Source organism: Danio rerio, chromosome 15 (genome assembly GCF_052040795.2).
Source record: "Danio rerio strain M-AB ecotype USA chromosome 15, GRCz13ab, whole genome shotgun sequence".
Taxonomy (NCBI): Eukaryota; Metazoa; Chordata; class Actinopteri; order Cypriniformes; family Danionidae; genus Danio; species Danio rerio.
In genome coordinates this window covers 9,922,275-9,944,795 of record NC_141035.1, presented here as the reverse complement: position 1 = coordinate 9,944,795, position 22,521 = coordinate 9,922,275, and the positions used below count along the sequence as shown (strand labels likewise).

The following is a 22,521-nucleotide window of genomic DNA, read 5'->3' as shown; positions in this document are numbered from 1 at the left end:
TGTTTTGATATGCTAATGCTTTTGTTGCCTAGTTTGTTTCGCTCGCTACGGTGATTCTGTTGGTCTTTATAATCTTTTTAATCATTCATTGAAATGGCTTCTTTAGGCTAATGTAATAAAATGTGGTTAAAAACGTAATCGTTGAATTTTTTATGCTTTTAGTTTGCTATTTTGAACACATGGAGTTTGACTGCCACCTTGTGTTCATATGTGAACTCTAGAACTCTAATGTACATTTGTTGACAACATCGAAGTGTTGTTGTGCCAATTATCAAATATAAATAGGCTATAAATGAACTGACATCACATACAGCTGCCTTGATAAATAATTTTCCATAAAAACCCTACTAAATGTAAACAACTAAAACATGTCTTTACATCTACAATAAAGTGTTGCTGTATTAAGTTAAACTATATGCTAACCGAATATTAAAGAATGCAAAGTAACAACTAGCAGTTGATAAGGCTGTCATTTGCTTTATTTTATTTTTATTTTATTTTTATTTAAATTAAATATAAAATAGGGGCAGCATGGTGTCGCAGTGGGTATCACAATCATCTCACAGCAAGAAGATTGCTGGTTTAAGCCCCGGCTGGGTCAGTTGACATTTCTGTGTGGAATTTGCATGTTCTGTCTGTGTTTGCGTGGGTTGCCTCCAGGTGCTCCAGTTTCCCCCACAAGTGCAAAAACATGTCATGTGGTATAGGTGCATTGGGTAAGCTAAAATGAATGTAGTGTATGTGTGTGTGGGTGTGTTGTTTCCAAGTGTTGCAGCTGGACGGGCATCTGCTGCGTAAAACATATGCTGGATAAGTTGGTGGCAACCCCTGATTAACGAAGGCACTAAGCCAAAAAGAAAAGGAATGTATGAATTAATTTAAAATAACCAACATGGAATATTTGCATCTGCTTTGATAAATAATAAAATAAAAAAACATGTCAAATTAAATTCAATTTATACTGAATTATTTATAAAAATTTAAACATAAACCTAAAACATGACTAAATCATAGAGAAAGCATCAAGAAAATAGATTTTAAAAATACAAAATACATGAACATCTTCATACATAATGGTTATTTAAAATGAAAGTTTTTTTAAGTATTAAGACAAAACAACATAGGCCCATTATAATCCATGCTGAAAAAGGATTATTATAAAATAATATTTCAAATACTGTATATTGTTGGTCACATAATAGCCTTTGTTGCTCACTTTTTTAAAAACATGCAACAAATAAACATATTACAACACATTTCAAAAATAAACGAATGAATAAAATGCAGTATAATCATAATAATATAAAAATCACTTATTTATTATTTTTATTTATTTCTTTATTTATTTCAGCAAAAAAATTGTGTCAAAAAACCTTTAAGCTAATTACAATTTAAATAACATTAATTATTGATGTTATTTTCAAATCCTAGGAATTAGGCTTCTTAATTACCTAATGATAAATTATTTCTTATTTCATCATTTAATTCTGATGCTAAAATTTTTATTTAGTTTACCCATAGGCTATTTTTATTTGCGTTGTAACAACACAATCATAATAAGCATGACATTGGATGAACAATCAAATTAAATTAATAAGAAAATAAATAATACTAATAAACAATATAAAAGTTACAGAGGCAAAGAGTCCAATTCTATAACATTTTAAAGTCCTTATAAAGTTTCACCGTTTTTAACATTTTTTTACTATAAACATTTTGTAATGTAGATTATTGAATAATGTTTTAGTATTTTTTTTTATTATTATTAAAGGACAACAATAACAGCATCAAAAAATTGTTACATAGATTGGTCCATGAGTTTTACAGAGAGGTAAAGCATCCAAAAAGCATATATAAGAGAGAAAATATTAAATAAATAAATAAATAAAAAACAACAGATAATATAAAATCAGGTGTTAAACAAATTAAAAAAGCAAAATAAGTTAACAGTTCTAATAGCTTTAAGATTTTTAGAGGAAGCAATAGCTCTGATGTAAAGTTGGTTTTCCTTTTCAAAAACAATAAAACAAGGTATACGTTGAGAAAATTTTGCAGTATATGGACTTTTGCAAGAATTAAAAGAAGGTTAATAATGAAATATTCCTAATTTTATCATTAGGAGTATTGAAAAAAAAAAAAAACGAACAGGATATTTTAAAAAGATAACAAAAATTCTGTTAGTATTTTGCAATGAACAACCAAAGAAAGTTTAATCCAAAAGCATTTTGTATGGGAGAAATTCCAAAAAAATATGATCAGCAATTTTATATTTTTTCAAAAATGTCTTGGCTGTTTAAAATCTGTTTGAATAAAATTTTCTCTAATTTTGTTAGTTATTATATATTTTAAAGACAAAGACCAAACTTTTTTTCCATTGAATCTGATCAGAAATTTCCATCAAAAAAAAAAAAAAAAAAACTTCATTTATGGGGCTGTTACAATTTACTTTTAAAAGAGAGACCTGATTTTGTAATTATGTGTGGAAGGTTGTGACAAAAAACATAAATTCCCACTGAAGTTTCCAAGGGGTGTAAAATTAACCATTAAAGTCTCAAAGAAAATTGTGCAAATTAGGTAGAGAAGAAGAAAATTTATGAATATTATATTTACCAATTAGAATAAATAGATTGCCTATATATTTATGTTATGTTTGTCATGAGAAAGGTAACAAATTATATCACACATAGAAACTTCTGTTCAACTTACATTTTGGACCAAAGCACTTTAACCATTTGTGCATTTTTACCACATAGACTACAAAAAAAAGACAAATCTGCAACAAAATTACCATTCATAAATGTCAATCTACTAATAAGAAACCGAATTTTAAGGTACCGATGACTGAATTATGCTTATATATTAGACTTTTAGAGACTCTAAGAAAACCCTAAGCACTTTAAAACTTTGTGAATTTTACAATGTGTTTATTTGATTATTACATACGTACATTCTGAATATTTGTATTTGATTTATACTTACCACCTGGCATGTATATATATATTTTTGTACTGTTAAAAAGGCAAATTTGCGTCATGACATCACTCCTCTGTAGCGAGCACGTTGTGCACGCGCAGGTCTGTGCTGTGTAAAACAGGAAACGTCGAAAGGCGTTAGCAGCAGTTAATTATTAGCCTGTTGGCTACCACAGCTACACACAGAAACAAACCACAGCAAAGCCTTCATCTGAAGAAGCCAATAAAGACTATCGCCTGCCCGGTCGATTGGTTTCATCGGTGGGACCGACATGTCAGAGACGTACGGTAATGACATTTTTTGTTGTGGTTAGCACTTACAGTTAGCTAGTGCTGGCGCGTGCGTGAGAGTGAGCGCGCGTGCTGTATCAACATCACCAGCAGGCAGACGATTTCTGACTTCAGACCTCTAGTTTTTTCACAATTATAGATTAGTACGTGGCGTGTCAATCACAAGTGCTTAGCCATGCTACTGTCATTCTTGCTGGTCGAGACTGTCTGTAAATATCAGGTAAATATGTGTTTATTAGGTTAATGTCCACACTCTCAGATGGGCCTGTCAGATAAGCAGTTGGGTGTGTGGTGATGATGTCTAAAAAATTTGCCTACGTATTGACACAAGCTGATAAATCTATTCTGTAATTCCTGGTTATGCCATGATTACGATGTTTTAAGCCATCATATAAATGTTTAAAAAGCTCCTTCCGTCGTATTATTATTGCTTTAAGCGAATATGTTTTGGACACATCTCAATATTAAACAAATAATATAAATAATAACAATATGAGATCACACGTGTTTTTGTATAGTTCTGAGATCTGTAAACAACCAGAAAGGTGAGGGGCGCGGCCCGATCTCATTCGGCCAATCAGAAATGTCCTCTGCCTAAAGTGTTTTGAAATGCTGAAATATTTTTTCTGCCTGAAGTTTCGCCGGATTAATTAGTTGAATCTTTTGAATCATTCACTTAAAAGCCTCTTTTAAGTCTAATTAAAATTTTGTAAAGCAAAAACTGAGGCAAATATGTTTTTTTTTTTTTTTGCCTTTAGAGTTTTTATCATGACAGTGTAAACATTTATTCAATAATTTTCTTTTCGTCTTAGTCCTTTTATTAATTAGAGGTTGGCACAGCAGAATGTACCACCAACTTATCCAGCACATGTTTTATGCAGCGGATGCCCTTCCAGCTGCAACCCATCTCTGGGAAACATCCATACACACTCATACACTACGGACAATTTAGCCTACCCAATTCACCTGTACCGCATGAGGAAACCCACGCGAACGCGGGGAGAACGTGCAAACTCCACACAGAATGCCAACTAACCCAGCCAAAGCTCAAACCTTGCTGTGAGGCGACAGCACTGCCACTTCCGACTGTGCCACTTCGTCGCCCAGTGTAATCATGACAAATCATTGGGTCTTTGTTCACTCTGAATACGACAAATATTTGGTTGAAATAGTAGTAGAGTAGAGGGTTTTGAAAAACATTCACAAGTCGGTTTTATTTTCACACATTCGTTTGAATATAACTTGTGACTCTGTCCTTATATTGTTTACCATTCTACTTTGAATATTCAGTCTAAAATAGCATGCAAGTATGACCACAAAACAACATTAGCACTTATTAATTGACTGTGAACATTGAGCAATGGTGTTCTTTGACAGTCTTTGGCGGATTAAATGACTTCTCTATTTTAGAATTAGCAAAGATTACTTTTCTGAAAATATACCATTACGTATAAAGTCAGAATGTAATGCGAATATAAAATAAAATAGTTTACCTTTATTTTGTAAACTTTCTTCTTCTTTATTACCTGAATTTGCTTTGAGTGCTGTTTTTGAATCATCGTTCTTTTGTGAATGCAGTTCAGTTAAAGAGCCCATATTATACATGAAATTGGGTCATATCTTGGTTGTAAGGATCTCCAACAACAGTTTAATAACCATGCAAGGTCAAAAAACACTTTCATGGTCTCAAAATCTGCATTTATTTTTACCTAATTATCCCAGCGACTTCGGTATGAATCGTCCTGTGATTCATTTGTTCCCAAACCCCTCCTTAGCGCGAAGCTAATCTGTTGCGATTGGTCGACTGCCTTCAGTGAGAGAGTGAAATGTCCAACAGCTAATCAGCAATATAAAAGTAATCACAGTTGATGCTCGATAGTGTAGGCGTGGATTTTAGCTGCCAGTGGGTCAATGTAAATACAGACTATGGACTTGAAAATACAGACGACTGACTATTTTATTGAGCAAAAACTCCAAAAACAGTTGAGGAGATCTCCTAGCTTCTCACTCTGCTCTTTTCACAGACACACACACACATATTGCACACACACACACACACGCACGCACACACACACACACACACACTTAACCCTGCTCCGGACGACAACGTGCGCGCACACACACACACACACACACACACAAACAAACACACACACCTCCGGACGACAGCGTGCGCACACACACACACACGCACACACAGACACACACACTACTCCTCCTTCACGGAGCTCCGTAAACAAAGCAGCACGCGTCGCGTTTTAAACGTGACTTTGCACGCGATAAGAGAATATAGCGAGTTAACCTGATACAGTACACGTGGTTACAAGTAACAAATCACAACTAAATACATTTGAAAGCTAGAGTCAACGAGGCAACCTTAATTGCGCGTACTTACACTTGAGAAATGGAAGAAACCCATCCTGACGTCCATCAGTAAGTTACTCTTTACTGATCCTTCTTTTAACAAACGCCGATGATGTATTCTTTGTAGCATGTAGTTTGCGGAAGTTTCCAGTAGTTTCCAACTGCTTGGCTATAATGCTGAGGTTTCATCTTTGGGTAGAGACTCAATATATCCATCTGCAGTGTGACTTCAATCGACCGGCATGTTTGTGTGTGTGTGTGTGTGTGTGTGTGTGTCTGGGTTTCTGCGTCAGAGGGCGGGGCCTCAGGTTTGAAATCTCCCGGGTTTGCGCGTGCACGTGAATAACTTGGTTTCATTCGCACGTCATGGCGAAACACCTAATGAGTCGGTATCAAGGAGACTCGTTTGAAGCACTATGAGTCGACTCTTTTATAGATGAATCAACCGTTTTAAACACTGTACACTAACAGATTTAAGCCTTAGCTGGACACTTCACTTCACTTAGAGCTGTGTTACACACTACATGGAGGGGAATTTTCAAAAACCCATAATATGGGCACTTTAAGGACTGTGAGGACCAAAAACTTATGATCTTATAAAAGAGAAGTTGAACATACCAGAAAAAAAAATGAAGCAACAAACTAGGATTGGTTTCTAATGCAGTTTGATTGGCCCTAGCGATTCAATTCTCCTGTTTATCAATCAATTACAAAGACTCATTCCGGCTGTGTTCAGACAGGAAAATGTGTACCAAACCTATTTGGTTAATGCAGGTCATCATGATGACCAAAAATGAATCTGATTTTGTGATTGTGAAGTTAAAAAAAATAACGAGAGCAATATATTAGAATTGATTTCTAATGCAGTTTGATTGGCCCTAGTGATTTAATTCTGTTTTATTATCAATCACAATTGAGGTGAGGTTGGTTTTATATTCGGACAGTCGTTTAAAATGTTCATGTGACTGTTCCTAAAATGTTTACCATGCTACTTTGAGTATTGGGTCTAAAATAGGGCCGCATGATAGTGGAAATATCTGATATTGCAATATTTTATTTTTCTGCAATAAATATAAAGATTTAAATGCAGTTTCAGAAGATTGTTTAAATAGTACTATTTAATGGTTTCTGAGAAGTCTAAGGGCCCTATCATACACCCGGCGCAAGGCGCGATGCAATAATTGTTTGCTAGTTTTAGCTTGGCGCAAGAGTCGTTTTGATGTTTTGCTGTTTAAATAGCAAATGCATTAGCGCTCATATGTGCGCCCATAGGCATTCTGGTGTAAAAAGGAAGGCATTCTGAGGCACATTGCTATTTTGAGAAACTATAATAGATTTTTCATTAGACCAAAACAAGGCCAGCCTAAAGTCAGCACAGAGAGTGTTAGTTGTGCGCCTCGCTTACACACTGCTTAATACACACAAGATGTAGAGCAATACGCAAATATCTTTACATATAAAAAAGAATTAAAATATTAAGGATATATAGAATATAATCAGTATTTATATGGGATATAAATATAAAGGATTAAAATATTACAAAACATATTATTTTCTAGCCTACATAAATTTAAAAAGCATACTTTCATGCCTTCTTCATCTCAAGGGATTTTTCAGTTTATTCGTGACAATTTGCTTTTGTATAATGTTATTATTATTAGTATTATTTATTATATTCATATTTATATTTGTTTTATTAAAAACAAGCTTAGATTTGTCCACCTGTCAGGTTTTAGACCATATGGGGCACAGCATGTGTTCTAAGATATACAGTAACTGAGGTTTTTGACCACACATCGTTATTATTGTTCATTTATTGAAAATTAGAACTGAAAGTTTTGAAACAAATCTTTGCGCTTAACAAACAAAATTAATTATTTATAGGCTAATTGATGTCTGTGCGTTTAAGGTTTCCCTATCCATGAGAGCGTGATACTCTCACGAAAGTGAAAGTAGATTATGAGATGCCTGATCTCTCATTCTCGCGCTGCAGATGCTCTATTTAACTGGTTTCTTGCTAGTGAAATGCTCAGTTTTTCCATTTACAAAGTCTGCCATGTAAATAGCAAATGCGCTCATGGCGCGACCCAACTGGCTCTTATAGGGAATTAGAGATGAGACTCTGATTGGTTTATTTTGAAAACACACCTATAACTCATTAAGAAAATTAGATCAACCACTTTAGATCAAGCGCCACGGCGCAAAGCGGATTTTTCAGTCCTTATATTAGCAAAAGTGGATTCTGACATGACTTTAAAGCATTTGCGCCCTGCGCTTTGCTCTTTGCACATGGACCATCAAAATAGAGCCCTAACAGTATTCTGGTAAAGAAACTTAATAATTACAATGCAAAAAAAATGCTTTTCTTACTTAGTTTTGTTGCATTTCTAAAAAAAAAAAAAAAAACTTGCTCTAAGGAAATTATCTAGTAAAGAAAACTTTTTTGCTTTGAAATTTTTGAACTAGTAACAAGACAAAAATTATAAGTAAGAAATGTTTGTTTTTGTTTTTTGCATAAAATCATATAAAGTCCATAAATACAATGACTGTGATATTAAATCTGAAACGATATATTGTGCAGCCCTAGTCTAAAATAGCATGCAAGTATGACGTCAAAACAACATTAGCACTTAACAATTTTGTACTTTGATAGTCGTTGTCAGCTATTATAATTTTCCCATTGAGAATTTGCAAAGAATACTATTCTAAAATAATAATATTATTAATGAGGAAAGTCCAAATGCGCGAAAATAAAACCAACTTTACCCCAGTTTATTTATTTATGTTTCACTTCCGATTTATGCCACTTCCACATCTGATCCTTAATCTGATACAGGTCAGATTTAAAGATGAAGCAAAAGATGTCAAAATTTCAAAATATGCATGTTGAACATTCAACTTTTGTTATAATTCTGTTCTTATTGCTTACAATCCAGGTATTTTATGTACTGTTATTTCTTTGGTTGCTCATTGAAAAATGGGCTTTTTTGTGTCATTGAATCGTTCACTTATCCTGTTTGTTAAATGTTAAACATCGGTCACAAGTGAATGAATGTTTTGCCATCATTTTTGCACATTCCTGGTCCAATCTCCCTTTTTTGTTGTTGTTTAGAATGAGATTTACACTACAGCCAGTTTCATTTAACATGCTGTAATTCATTCTGCATTTGCTGACATGACAATTTAATTTTAAAGATTTAATATTTTATTTGATGAATGAAGATTGTTTCAAAGATGATTCCTTGGATTTACTAAAACATTTTAAGTTAAGGGCTTGTAAACAATTTATTTGGGCTGAATTTAAACAAACACATTAAGTTGAACAATACTTAATTTAATTTGTTTGTTTAAATCCAACACAAATAAATTGTTTGCAACAATTTTGCAGACGGGATTTTTTTCAGTGTATGTGATTGATTAGATAACTAAATGCCTGGTAGAATAGTTTGTAAAACCTATAAAAATTGTTACTGCTTTTTTTTTTTAAAGCAGACTACACTGTAAAAATAAGTTGCAGGTTCCACACAATGTCTTCATGTTGTCCCAACACAAATAGATTAAGTTTACTTAATTATTTTTACAAATTTAAGTGAATTGAACATAAAATTAAGTTGTCCCAAACCAAATGTAAGAATTCAATTTTGGTTCAACTCATATTAAATAAGTAGTTTGATCAAGCATCAAAATATTTTTTAGAGTGTAACTTTAACCTGTTAATTTTTTAATTTCTGTCTTTTTCGTCTTGCAGTTATAAGTTATTATATCTTGAAACAGTTCAAATGTGTTATAAGCTGGAATTGTAAGAAAGCCTTTGAACTTGCAGCTGCCAGGAATTAAGTCTCAGTTTTGAGAAAATGTTAGAATTGCGTTATGTAAATTCAGAATCTTGCAACTCGGATTTTTATTTTCTCTGAATTGAATTTGTGTGATTTAAATTGCAAAAGTCTGAATTGTGAGATTAAAAGTCACAATAGCCTTTTCTTCATTCTGTGGGGCAAAATAGCTTCTCTACAAAACAGCTGAAATCACTAAAGTCAAGTTTCAACAGAAACTTGACATCTGCGGTTCAAGGATTAGCTTGTTTCATTGCGGTGACTCTGCATGTCACTTCCTTCATCAACACCATGCATCATTGCTCTGCATGAACTGTGTCTGCTTTGTTTCACTTTTACACACTGACAGAAAAGTCACTTATGCAAATAAGCACCACTTGCCTTCACTGTGGCTAACATTGATACATCGAAAAGGGGAATGTTCACTGGAAGACTGAGTTTTTTTTTGTTTTTCTTTGAGCACCTGGATGGCATTATTTTAAGGCGGTCTAGTAATATTCATTTGATGCATTTTTTTTCTTTCTTTTTTCACTGCACACTTCCACTGTAACGTTAAATTGTAAAAAGATATAATTCACACACAAAAAAGAAACTAGTATGTATGAATATTACTGAATGTAAACAGATACTGTAATATTAACGGTCATTGTACAAGTACTGTAGGACTGGACAGCGGGGTAATAAGAGGGTTATATTTTACCCAAATTTGCAGTTATTAACTCTCAGCTAAAATAAAAAAGACTAAATAAACTTGAAATATTACAAATGCATTAATCATTTTGCTAAAAAAACAGAAGTCATTCATGAATCTGAAATTTTACATCAGATCAGCATTACCAATGATTTACGCAAATATTAATTCAAATTTCATATTGAAACATATTTCATAAATATGCCCCAAATAGCAATTTATTTATTTGATTCATTGATGTATTCTTTCCCTGAGAAAACTATTTGTATCTTTACTCTATGGGAAATATCTTCTTCTAATTTTTTTTATTGGTTGACATCACCAGGCTGGCCACAACAACCTGTCATAATAAAGAGATGGTTCAACCAAAAATAATTATTTGCTCACTATTTACTTTCTCTCCAAACCTTTTGAGTTTTGTTATTCTGGTGAACACAAAACAAGATATTTCCGTATTAAAAAAAAAAAAAAAAAACTTTGTTCTAGTTTTCTTTAAAATATCTTCTTTATTGTATAACAATTGAAAAGTCAAATGGGTTTGAAACAAGTGAACAATGAGTAAATTATGAGAGAATTTTGCAAACCATTTAAGTTGACTAACTTTATTCATTTTGAGTTTAGTCGACTTAAACCATTTGTCGCAATCGGTTTCCTCTAACCATCTGAGTAACCATGTAGTTGTTTGCACTTAATTGTTTAAGTTTACCTCACACATATTTGATAACTGAAATTAAAATCTTAAGTTACTAGTCCTCTATTAATGAGCAATTCCATGCAAATATCATCCTTGCCATGAAAACATTTTCGCCAAAATAGCAAAACTTTTTTGTTTGTTTGTTTTTGTGTAATTTACAGAACTACAAAAATACAAAAAAAAATGTCAGTGTTTTTTTTTTAACAATTACATTTGATTTACCAAAGTCACACAAGTGCCAATTGCACATCTATAACGGAGAGATTTCACATCCATAAATGTGCGTTCAGTGATGCTCTTCTGCATACCTCGGTTGTAACGCGGTCATTTGAGTTACTGTTGCATCAGCTGGAACCAGTCTGGCCATTCTCATCTAACCTCTGGCATCAACAAGGCACTTGCGCCTACAAAACTGCCTCTCACTGGATATTTTCTCTTTTTTAGACCAGTCTCTGTAAACTCTAGAGATGGTTGTGCACAGGGGTGTAGCGGACATTTTAAAAGTAGGGGGACAGTATGAGATCCAAAAGTTTGTTTATATAATTATTAATCACCTGTTTCTAGATGGTCTGTCTCTAAAAGTGAGGGGGGTGTATCAAGTTTTACAGTGTAATTTACAGTAGATTCCTAATGCAGAAAATTAAGTCTTGTATATGCATTTAGTAGTTTCACATCACACTATTTTTGTAAAATGGGTATTGAAAGCAGTTTCATATTGGTGTTTCAGTGATCTAAAGTCTGTTTTCAATAGCAGACTGCTCTGTTGTGAGATATGAACTAGTATGACATTTGTCAAAATGCACAGAATACCAAATATTTTATCCCAGAATGCAGAATAATGTTAAATAACTAAGAAGTCTTTTTAAAAAAATTCTTTCTCACCGTTTGAAAAGACATTTATTACTCTATTGTAAATGTAGCCAATAGCCCCTTTCACACAGTGATACCGGTAAATATCTGGAAAATTTCCGGAACGACTTTACCGGTATATTCAAAAAAGCGCTGTTCACACAGGCGAGGTCGTTACGGAAATTTTCCTGGAAAAGAGCATTCACACATCCATTCCAAAATACCGGTAAATTCTGACATCATTAACCACAAATGAGCTTTAAACGGCTGCGCTTGTATTTGTAAACATTTCACTAAATTACAAACTCTGTGGGTGATCAATATTGTGAAAAACTTTCGCAGGATCACTTTCGCATGTCGAGATGTTCATAATATGTGCATGTGCAAGTGCTCACAGGCTCTTTCACAGGCACACGCAAAGCTTGAAGGTAAACAAACAACGGCTTATCATAAGCATCTCATCGATGATTATTTACACAGTTGGCATAAAGAAGAACATACAAACGTGATCTGACTAACTTCTAGCAGCTAAATGTGTGTGGAAAAATATTTAAAGGTTTTTATTCTCACAAACCGCGCGGACGTAAATGCGTCTGACTGTTGTGATTGGCTAAAGCAGACGTCTCACGTCAGCACGTTCTAGACGTGCACGCGCTTATTACGGTAATCTTCCTTCTGCATTCACACAGCGCAGCATTCCGGCAAATTGCCGGTAATGTTACAACTTCTCTTTCCGGAAAATAGCCAGAACGAATTTACCGGTATTTTCAAAAAGGAACTGTTCACACTTACAACCTTTCCGGAAAATTCCCGGCAATTTTCTGGAAAGGTCTGTATGTGTGAAAGGGGCTATTAAGCGTGTGTGGCTCCTTTAAATCACCAGTTGAAGACATGTCGTTTGTCTGAATATCGACTGATGTTTTTGTGCTGTAGGTCATAAAATATTCATGTAGTTAATGTGGATGCTAGTTTCATGTTGCAGAAATCTCCCCCTCACTCGCATCTCTCCTTTCTCTCCTTCAAGCCCTCATCAATCCCCTGTGAAACTGAGGCCCTCCGCTTCATTGTACTTGGCTTACAAATCCCCTTTCCATGCCAGTGAAAAAAAATGCCCATCTTGGCCTGGCAGTGTTATTACTCTTCTATGGCACATTGATATCCATCGCTTGCTTGAAAACGGCACGCTGATAATAAACTACGTTACTAAATGTTTACTGAACTTGTTTTTACTCTGGCATTGTAGTGAGTGGCTAGCTATGTTTTTATCATCCTGCATTATTGTGCATTTTTTATTATAACATTAGAAACAAATGATGGAAATTTCTCACTGGAATTTTCCACTTGAGTTGAATTTATTTTTTTTAACTAAGCGCAGAAGACACAAATGTGGTGAATTCTGTGAGATTGGTGCAAATACGCCACACATATCACTTAATTTTCGCCGCCAAACAAATAATCACCTCTATTGTGACTAGCTGGGTTTCAGTCACCCGCTATTACTGCACATTATTAATTATTGCGTGAGAAGTGATGTAATATCAAATCTCGTATAGAAATCGTCCAACTTGCAGAAAGTTTTATTCACTTGAGGAGATGGAATGGGATATGGAAACGCATTTGATGAATAAAACTTGCTACAAACATTACACCCACATGACTATCCGCTTTTTAAGTGGTGACGTATGTAATACTGTTTCCGGGTCCAAGCCGCCTTTCATTTGAGTGGAGAAATCATTCGTTTATGATCACGTTTTATTCCTGTCACACATTAAAGTTAATTTTATATAAAGTCATAGTGTACACAGCAATCTCTGGGCTTGCTGCATAACAAATACAAAAAATTTAACAATTTATAAAAAATGAATCACTTTCTGGCCATTGGATATTAGGCATGGACATATATATTGCGATCGTGATTTTCAAAAGTATTAAATCGCTTTCTAAACGTTTATTATTACCATTTCATGAGTCTCCCCATTCAGTTGAATAGAGCGCTTGGACCTGGAAGCCGCTTCGCGTGACGTCACACTTAACAAGCGGATTATGATTGCCTTGTTTACTGTTGGTTACTAGGTAACGAATACTACAGCCAGCTGCTCTAATGCTGCATCAAAGTTCCTTTAAGGCAAGCCATTTCAGTCTACTGCCATCCTTGAAACGCCTACCAGGTAGGATGCTCGGGCATTTTGTTTGAATGGGGAAACATACGATTCTCTAAAACGGTTTGCCAAGCTTGCGATTAAATTTCATTTAGGGCCCTATCATACGCCCGGCCTATAAGGCGTGTTTGGTGCGATTTGTTGCTATTTTCAAATCAGTGCAACCCTAATTTTCACGTTTTGCACAACACTGTTAAAAGAGCAAATGGATTTGCGCTACTTTGTAAGTGTTCTGGTCGAAAAAGGAAGTGTGTTAAGGCACATTGTTAGCGCGTTGCTATTTTGAAGAACTGAAATAGACTGTGCCATTGACACACTGAAAGATGGCCTAAAATTTTGTGCAGAGCACGTTAGTTATGTGCCTATGCTGGTCCAAAACACTTACACATTGGTTAAGACAAACAAGCAATACACAAATATCTTTACATCTGAAAAAATAAAGGATTAAAATGTAAAAAAAAATTATTATTTTCTACATACTGTAAATATCAAACTCATTACCTCCTTGCCTTCATGTCGGAAGTTTTTTTTTAGTTTATTCATGACAACTTGCATTTGTATAATGTTGTTGTTATTATTAGCAGTATTATATATTATGTTAATATTTATATTTGTTTTAATAAAAATAATTTTAGATTTGTCCACCTGTTGGGTTTTGGAGAGTATGCATCACCATATGGGGCATAAGAATAGGAGGACATGTGTTTCGATATAACTATTTACATCCAAACAATTTTTTGACCTTATTTTGTTATTTTTGTTAATTTATTCGTTTGCTGGAAATTAAAACTGAATTTAGAAATAGTTTTGAAATCAATCTTTGCACCTAACAATGAAAATGAAATATATAGGCTTATTGATGTCTTCAGTGATATAAGTACAATACAGTTTCCTTATCCACGGAAGTAATGGAGTAGAGTAAAAGTAAAATAAAGAGAAAGTAAAGAGGCTGAATAGAGTAGGCTCGTTCTTTATCCTCGCGCAGATGGTCTGTTTTCTCACTAGTAAAGCATTGTTTTTCCATCTACAATTTTCATCATGTAAATAGCAAATGCGCCATGGCCCGACACAACTCTTAAAGGGAATGAGAGATGAGACTCTGATTGGTTTAATGCAGGTTATGCTCAAAACACCCAAAACTCATTAAGAGAATAAGCACAACCCTGTTAGACCATGCACCAGGACTCAAAGCGTATTTTTCCATCCTTAAAATAGCAAAAGTGGGTTCCGACATGCTTTTGCACTTTAAACTTTGCTACTAGATCGTTAATAGAGCCATTGGAATTGGCAAAAAAGTTAAACAAATGTCTCTTAAATTTCGTTCCAATCAAACAAAATGATCATTATTTCTGGTTGCCCAAGTTAATGCACCCTCGAAGGGAACAAGATCACAACATCAACCTCTTTGATAGCCGTGTTACACATTATAGTCCTCTGAATAATGTCTCGTCCAATCATGCTAGTTTTCTGAAGTAATTCCCAACCTTGTCTTAACAGAAAATCTCATCCCAAAATGACCTTTTTGTTGACAAGTTTGTGGGCATTCGTGCTTTTAAGGGGACTGACTGTATATTGCATTTGGTTTATACACATTATAAAACCAAAATACATTTGTTTTAGCTTTATGTGGATATATTTCTCGTGAATCAAGTATTTCCACTGTGTTTACTGACCCAGAGGCTTCATAACAACTGCAAAAACTTAAAAAACATGCCTCAGAGCAACACTCCTGGAGAAATGTGAGTCTTTATCGATCAATGATTGGCTCCTGTACTAGAGAGTGGGGCTTCACATTACAATTTCCCCCATTCAAAGCTATATAAGTAACAAGTCGTGTATATTCAATAGTCTTTGGCTGAGTTAACACCAAATGGGAGGAGAACATATGCTTCACATCACTCAAGTCGCTATAGATTACTTGTGGCATAGATATTTGTAGATTATTGATCACATAGTCATTCGTAAATGTATTTTGTAAAACATGTGCAAGTATACAAGTACGCTGAATCAAAAATGCCTGGTTTAAACTGGGTCCCCTTTTCATTTCCCTTAAAGTTCATTAAAGGGAACTGATACATCTCACACATGTCTGATATAAGCATCAATTGTCTTGCATTTCCTGAAGTGTCAAAAACGATGTTTTTAAGGTGGTAGTATCTGTAGCCATTGGCTGTGAATGTTTACCCACCTATTTGTTTTTCCATGAAGATGAGCTGAAGGTCATGTTGTGAGAGTGCACACATGCGCGCGCACACACATACTCAAGACCAGAAATAGCAGCCATTAGCTGACTGTCTGAGTCTGGACCACTTAATTTAATATGATTTATTATGCGTAAATGTCATTTTGGAGTGATTGTGGAAGCCATTTATTCAACGAAGGTTCTTGGAGTTTTTAGCTTTTAGTTTTTAGTTTTTATATTCATGATGGAGCTTTACAAAAGGATTGGATTTTTTTTTTTGTTCTTTTCTTTTTAAATGTTTTTGTAAGTCAAAACTGTAAACCATAACATTTTGTATTATTAGAATGTAAAATAGCTGCTTTTAAATTTTAATTTAAAAATAATTTAACTTGTTGAATTCCCAGCATCACTATAGTCTTTAGTGTCACGTGATGCTTACTACTGTTATTATTAATAATGTTGGAAACTGTTGGGATTTTTAAATTGTTTTCCATGTACATTTTTTTCTTTAATTTGTCCTTTAGTTAAATGTCAGTTTTGTTAAGTCTGACATCACATTTTACAAAAATATTATTAATTAATTAATTTTCCTTCCGCTTAGTCCCTTTATTAATCATGGGTCGCCACAGCAGAATGAACCGCAAACTTAATTAGCATATGTTTTATGCAACGGATGCCCTTTCAGCCGCAACCAAAAACTGTAAAACACCCATACACTCTTTCATTCACACAAGTACACTACTAGTTTATTCAGTTCACCTGTACCGCATCTCTTTGGAAAGTGGGGGAAACCGGAGCACAAGGAGCAAACCCATGCGAATACGGGGAGAACATGCAACTTCCACACAGAAATGCCAACTTACCCAGCTGGGACTCGAACCAGCGACTTTCTTGCTGTGAGGTGACAGTGCTTTCCACTGTGACACTGTGTTGCCTGAAAATATTATTAGGCTGGCTTGTGTAGCAAGCCAGACTACTGTTATCCTATTAAACTTAATATTATTCTTCTTCTTCTGAGACTATCTCCTCCTAGGCCTTTTAAGCTATGACCATCAAACTCGGGTCAGACCTCCGAACTATTCTGACTCGAGTTGCTATATCTTTTCCGACTGATCCGACTTTCGGTTTTCCGAAAAACGTCCCGGGACCGTCGGAAAAATCCCATAGACGTAACATTGGATCAAACTTTGTGACCTCATAACTACGCATCAGAATGTCACACAGACTTCTAACTGGGCTCATTTTACTCAGACTATCAAACTGCCAATGACCACGCCCTAGCACTTTTGGACCCTAGAAACCGTCCCATAGACTTCCATTGCAAAAGACTCTCATTGACTTTACATTGGATCAAACTTTGTGAGCTCATAACTCTGCATCAAACTGTCCTACAGACTAATGGCTGAGCTCATTTAACTCAGACTAGCCAGCAGCCAATCACTGATGGCCTTTTAACTTTCTAACCACACCCAAACAACCAGATACTGCACCCTAGCAACTCTCCCATAAACTGCCATTAAAGAGGTTCAGACTGATATTGTCATGCTGCAGTGTGAAAGAGACATGGGGGTTGTTTTTAACTGTTCATACTGGCAAGAAGCTTTGATACATCATCAGTCTAAGCTGTCAATCAACTCCATAGCAACAAAACAGACTAACCTAGCAACGATATAACACTAGCTATATCTCAGTATCAGAACATCGTAGAGAAACGGGGGTTGGCTTGTTTGACTCATGCTCGCACACTATCTATCTATCTATCTATCTATCTATCTATCTATCTATCTATCTATCTATCTATCTATCTATCTATCTATCTATCTATCTATCTATCTATCTATCTATCTATCTATCAATCATGCTAACAACATGCTAATTCATGCTAGAATCATGCTAGTCACATGCTAATTCATGCTAGAATCATGCTAGTCACATGCTAATTCATGCTAGAATCATGCTAGTCGCATGCTAATTCATGCTAGAATCATGCTAGTCGCATGCTAATTCATGCTAGAATCATGCTAGTAACATGCTAATTCATGCTAAAATCATGCTAGTCACATGCTAATTCATGCTAGAATCATGCTAGTAAAATGCTAATTCATGCTAGAATCATGCTAGCAACATGCTAATCAATGCTAGAATCATGCTAGCAACATGCTAATTCATGCTAGAATCATGCTAACAACATGCTAATTCATGCTAGAATCATGCTAACAACATGGTAATTCACGCTAGAATCATGCTAATAACATGCTAATCTATCTATCTATATATCTATCTACCTATCCATCTTTCTATCTATCTTTTCATACTTTTTAAAACTGTTTAAACTAAATAAACTATTACCATCAGGCTTTCACAAGCCAGCCTCAAAGTTTGTTCTCAAACTTTAAGAATCTAGTTAGAAATATTATCATATAATATCATCATGTTAGACTGATTTCTAAAGGATCTTTTCAAATTAAAGACCGCAGTAATGATGCTTGCTGAGTATTTAACTTTGAAACACCAATATTTTTATTGTAAAATAAATTACAATAGAAAAATTACATTTATCATTTTAAATTGTAATTATTTATAACTATTATTTTTATTACATTTTTTAAAAATCCTTGTAAAATTTACCAAGTTTTTGAACAGTAGTTTATATTTATCACCATTTCAAAATACTTACAAAACTCACAATTTTTAGTACACTTTTCATGAAAAACTATTTTTGTTCATACCTGAACTTGCCTTCACACACTAATTTTCAAGTCTGAACTGTGTAAAGTGTGTGCTTGCGTGTTTGGCGTCATGTAGTTGGCTTTTATTTCACCAGAATAATGTAAACACAACATTATAATTTGCTTAAACTTTTCCTAACTTTCCTAACTAGCTTCTAACTAAGAGGAATGTTTTATATTCCAAATGCGTCTTGTATGCCAATATTATTTAGTAAACCTCTACATTACCATTTACTGTGAGTTTGTACATGATTTATGAAAAGCCTGAAGTGCTGTAAGTCTATAATAAGCAGTGTTGGTGTGGTTTTTCAATCTGCCGTCTTTTTTGCACAATCAGCCCTGCCGCACAATAACACCGATATAAGCCATCTGCAGTTTAATGCATGTTTTAGACGGTTTTTTGCAACTGTTTTGGGCAGAACATGACAGTTCAAGATTGGCTTAATTGTTCTAAGAAAGCACGCCTCAGTTGAACGGACAGAAGAATGAAGGAGAGCTTTAGCTCGGTCGGAATGAAGCATATCTGGACGGCCCAGCGCTCTGAACGACATCCAAACCTCCCTTCAAACGTGTTCTCAGAGCAGCGCAACAGCCTTATTGATTTCCTTTCTTCTTCTCTCCCTCTCGGTTTCAGATTTCCTGTTCAAGTTCCTGGTGATTGGCAGCGCCGGGACTGGGAAATCATGCCTCCTTCACCAGTTCATAGAGAACAAGTGTAAGCCCATATTAATGTCTCACTCGCACAAAGACTTGAATTAAAACATGACCTTTAATTCTCAAAGCGTTCTGCGGAGGCCTTGAATGTTAATTCTTCACGAAACCGGAGTAGCTTTACATGCTTTTAAAACATGAATAAGGTGATGTTAAGCAATAAATGACAATCATGTTGCGCAGTAATTTCAATGTCAGTCTCGATTTACTGAGGAAATGAAGAAAAGAGGCTTAATGGCTGGTGATTATGTGTTTGACATTGAATAGATTTCGAATGACCCTACCTTGAAGTTGTTTTCCTAGACAGGGTGAGCTCTGAATGTGTTAAATATGAAAACGGAGTATGCGCTGACTTTAGGGAGTCTGCAGGGGTCATGGCATAAATCCAATTAAATTGACTTGATACTCTGAAGTAAAAGTTTGATCTGAAATAGATTCAGTAAGTTTAAAGGTATCATAGAGTGCATGGATTCAATTAGTTAAATTGGTCTTTGATACATACATAGTAGGTATGTGGCTTATAGGTAGGCCCACACGGAATCTGTGCATGCAGAAATCTGCAGATTTTTAGCCCATCATTGAGTTTATATATTTACTTGTGTAAATGTGTGTACATTTATATTTATTCAGTTTTTAAATTTATTTCACTATTAATATTGCGATATAATTGTAATATTAAAATTTTCTTAAGATTTATGTACAATACAGTTTATAAAGTGCTATGTTCTGTCTTTTAGTAGATAGATTACATGAGAGACTTGGTATAGGTGGATCTTATTGGATTTTTATTGTAAACATTGAATAAAAGTTCAAATGTATTTTTGTTATTTCATATTTCATGCGTGCAAAATTCAGATAGAGGGCAGGAAGTAATTTTTCTTTATAGGAATTGCTAGCAGAACTTCAGAATGTGTATGTTTTGCATTGTTTATGGTTGTTAAAATCAGTCCAGACCAAGAAACAACAAAAACCTATTTAGGCTTGGGCAGTATCCAAATTTTGAGACCGTCAAACCTCCTCCCTATTTTACCTAGAAATCCGGTATTACCGTGCATGTAAAAAAAACTATGACGTAAGTCTCAGACAGCATCACCAAACTGTTGGCTTGTGTCTAAACCATTCAGAAACTGAACACCTGTTTGTCTTAGAGATATGCGCCGGACACTCTCTTTCATTCACACACACACAGAGAGAGAGACAGAGAGCACTAAGCGACGCACAGCACCACAGTCTCTTTTTCATTCACACACACACATAAATAGAGCACCAAGCGACACACAGCACCACGCTGTCTCTCATTCACACACATACGCATACACATAAACAGCATCCACGTGGATGTGCGCTTGTCGCTTGTTTGGAAGCGATATTGTTAGACTGCGCGCCCGCTCCCTTTCAAATTACACCAGAGTTACCAACCGCTCCTGCGATTTATTCGGAAATTTATTCCCACACCACAGGAAATCTGGTCGGGTCTCGCAGCTCCCGTGGTACAGGAGCGGGAATGCAAACCTCTAGTTCGTGATTACCACAGCTCCCTTCTCGTTCGGTCAAAACCGGAATAGGGTTGTAACAATATACCGGTATGACGGTTTACCACGATTTGAACGTGCACGATTATCATACCATGAACAATTGCATATCAACGGTTTTAACCCTTAAAGACCGAGACAGCCGCCCGCGGCTAAAAATAAGTATTGCTCTTAAATGTTTAATAACTTTTGATCCGCTGATCCGATTAATACAATTCAAAGATTGGCATAAAGAAGAGAATCTCAGCTTTCCAGTGCTGTATCACATAACATTCGCGGACTTTCAGAGGCTCCGGAATCAGTGCGGTTACGTCATCAACATTTGACAACGCTGATTTGACAAAGAAACGCTCGTCACTGTGTCTCCGGACAAATCAGACATGATACATTGATGCATTATCCCTCCTCCATGCCCAGATTGGTTCAAACTCGCTATATCACAACCAATAAGCATAGGTTTCACTTTTGTTTGTGGACCAAGCTTTTTGAACAACACGGAATGAGAGAAAGGCATACATTTATGCGCGGCTAAATAAAACGCAAAAAAAAAGTTTTGCATGAAATAATTCTCATACTAAGTACTTTTGCATGCACAGCAGCACAGAAACATGACAAAACAGTGACACAGCAAAGACGAACTGCTGCTCTTGCTGTTTTCAAAAGACGTAAATGAAGATGCAGCTGTTTGTCTGCATTGCAGACAACCATATCCATATCCATAGACAACCATATCCATGCTGGCACATAAACCTAAGGATGTTCCATATTGAATCTATTTTCGTTATGTAACTATTTATAGTATAGTAAATATTTATATCTATTTTTTACTGAGGATTTGCACCATGTTTATTTGGACTTTATTTGGACTTTGACACATTATTTATTATTTTCTTATTTTTATTTGTTCATTGTAAGTGGTGTTGTTTATAGTAACTAAAAATATATTATTTGGAAAAAGTCAAATTTGCTTCACTGTTCTATTATTTTGTAACATTTGTAACATACCGTATACCGCGAAACCGTCAAACCGTGGTATTGTTTTAGACGATTATCATACCGTGAAAAATTCATACCGTTACAACCCTAAACCGGAAATACTGCCAAACTTCAGGTCACTTGGTGCGCAACTCGTCATCTTACCTCTCTCTCTCTCCTCCACACTGTCCCGTGATGACTATCACGCATACGCATTTGTAGGCATTAAATAAATAATATTTATTGTTTAATACTGGTCTCTTATTTAAGTGCATTGTTTTTTATGACTGTATAACGGTATTAAAACTGACACCGTTGCTATTTTTAGATCTCGCAGTATACCATATTACCGCCCAAGCCTAGACTTATTATAGAGTTCTTTAAGTTCTTGCACAAAAAGTTCAGGAAACTCACTGAAAATGGTAGAAAATTTGGCATATAATAAACACTTTCAAATATATACTCTATCAGGGATGTGATTCTTCTGTGTAAATATGGATTTCCGCATTTTTTGAGCTCAATGTGGCGACCCCTGAAAT

General features: G+C 35.0%; 1 protein-coding gene across 2 annotated transcripts in view; it reads left to right on the top strand.

Annotated features, from left to right (window-relative positions):
• The first annotated feature begins 3,080 nt into the window (after positions 1 to 3,080).
• rab4b (RAB4B, member RAS oncogene family) overlaps positions 3,081 to 22,521 on the top strand; it is a 42,995-nt gene continuing 23,554 nt past the window's right edge. The window contains 2 exon segments of one of the 2 annotated variants that reach the window (NM_001004002.1): positions 3,116 to 3,260; positions 19,399 to 19,479. In NM_001004002.1, coding sequence (NP_001004002.1) covers positions 3,245 to 3,260; positions 19,399 to 19,479 — 97 coding nt within the window. In that variant the 5' untranslated portion in view covers positions 3,116 to 3,244. 2 annotated transcript variants of the gene reach the window in all.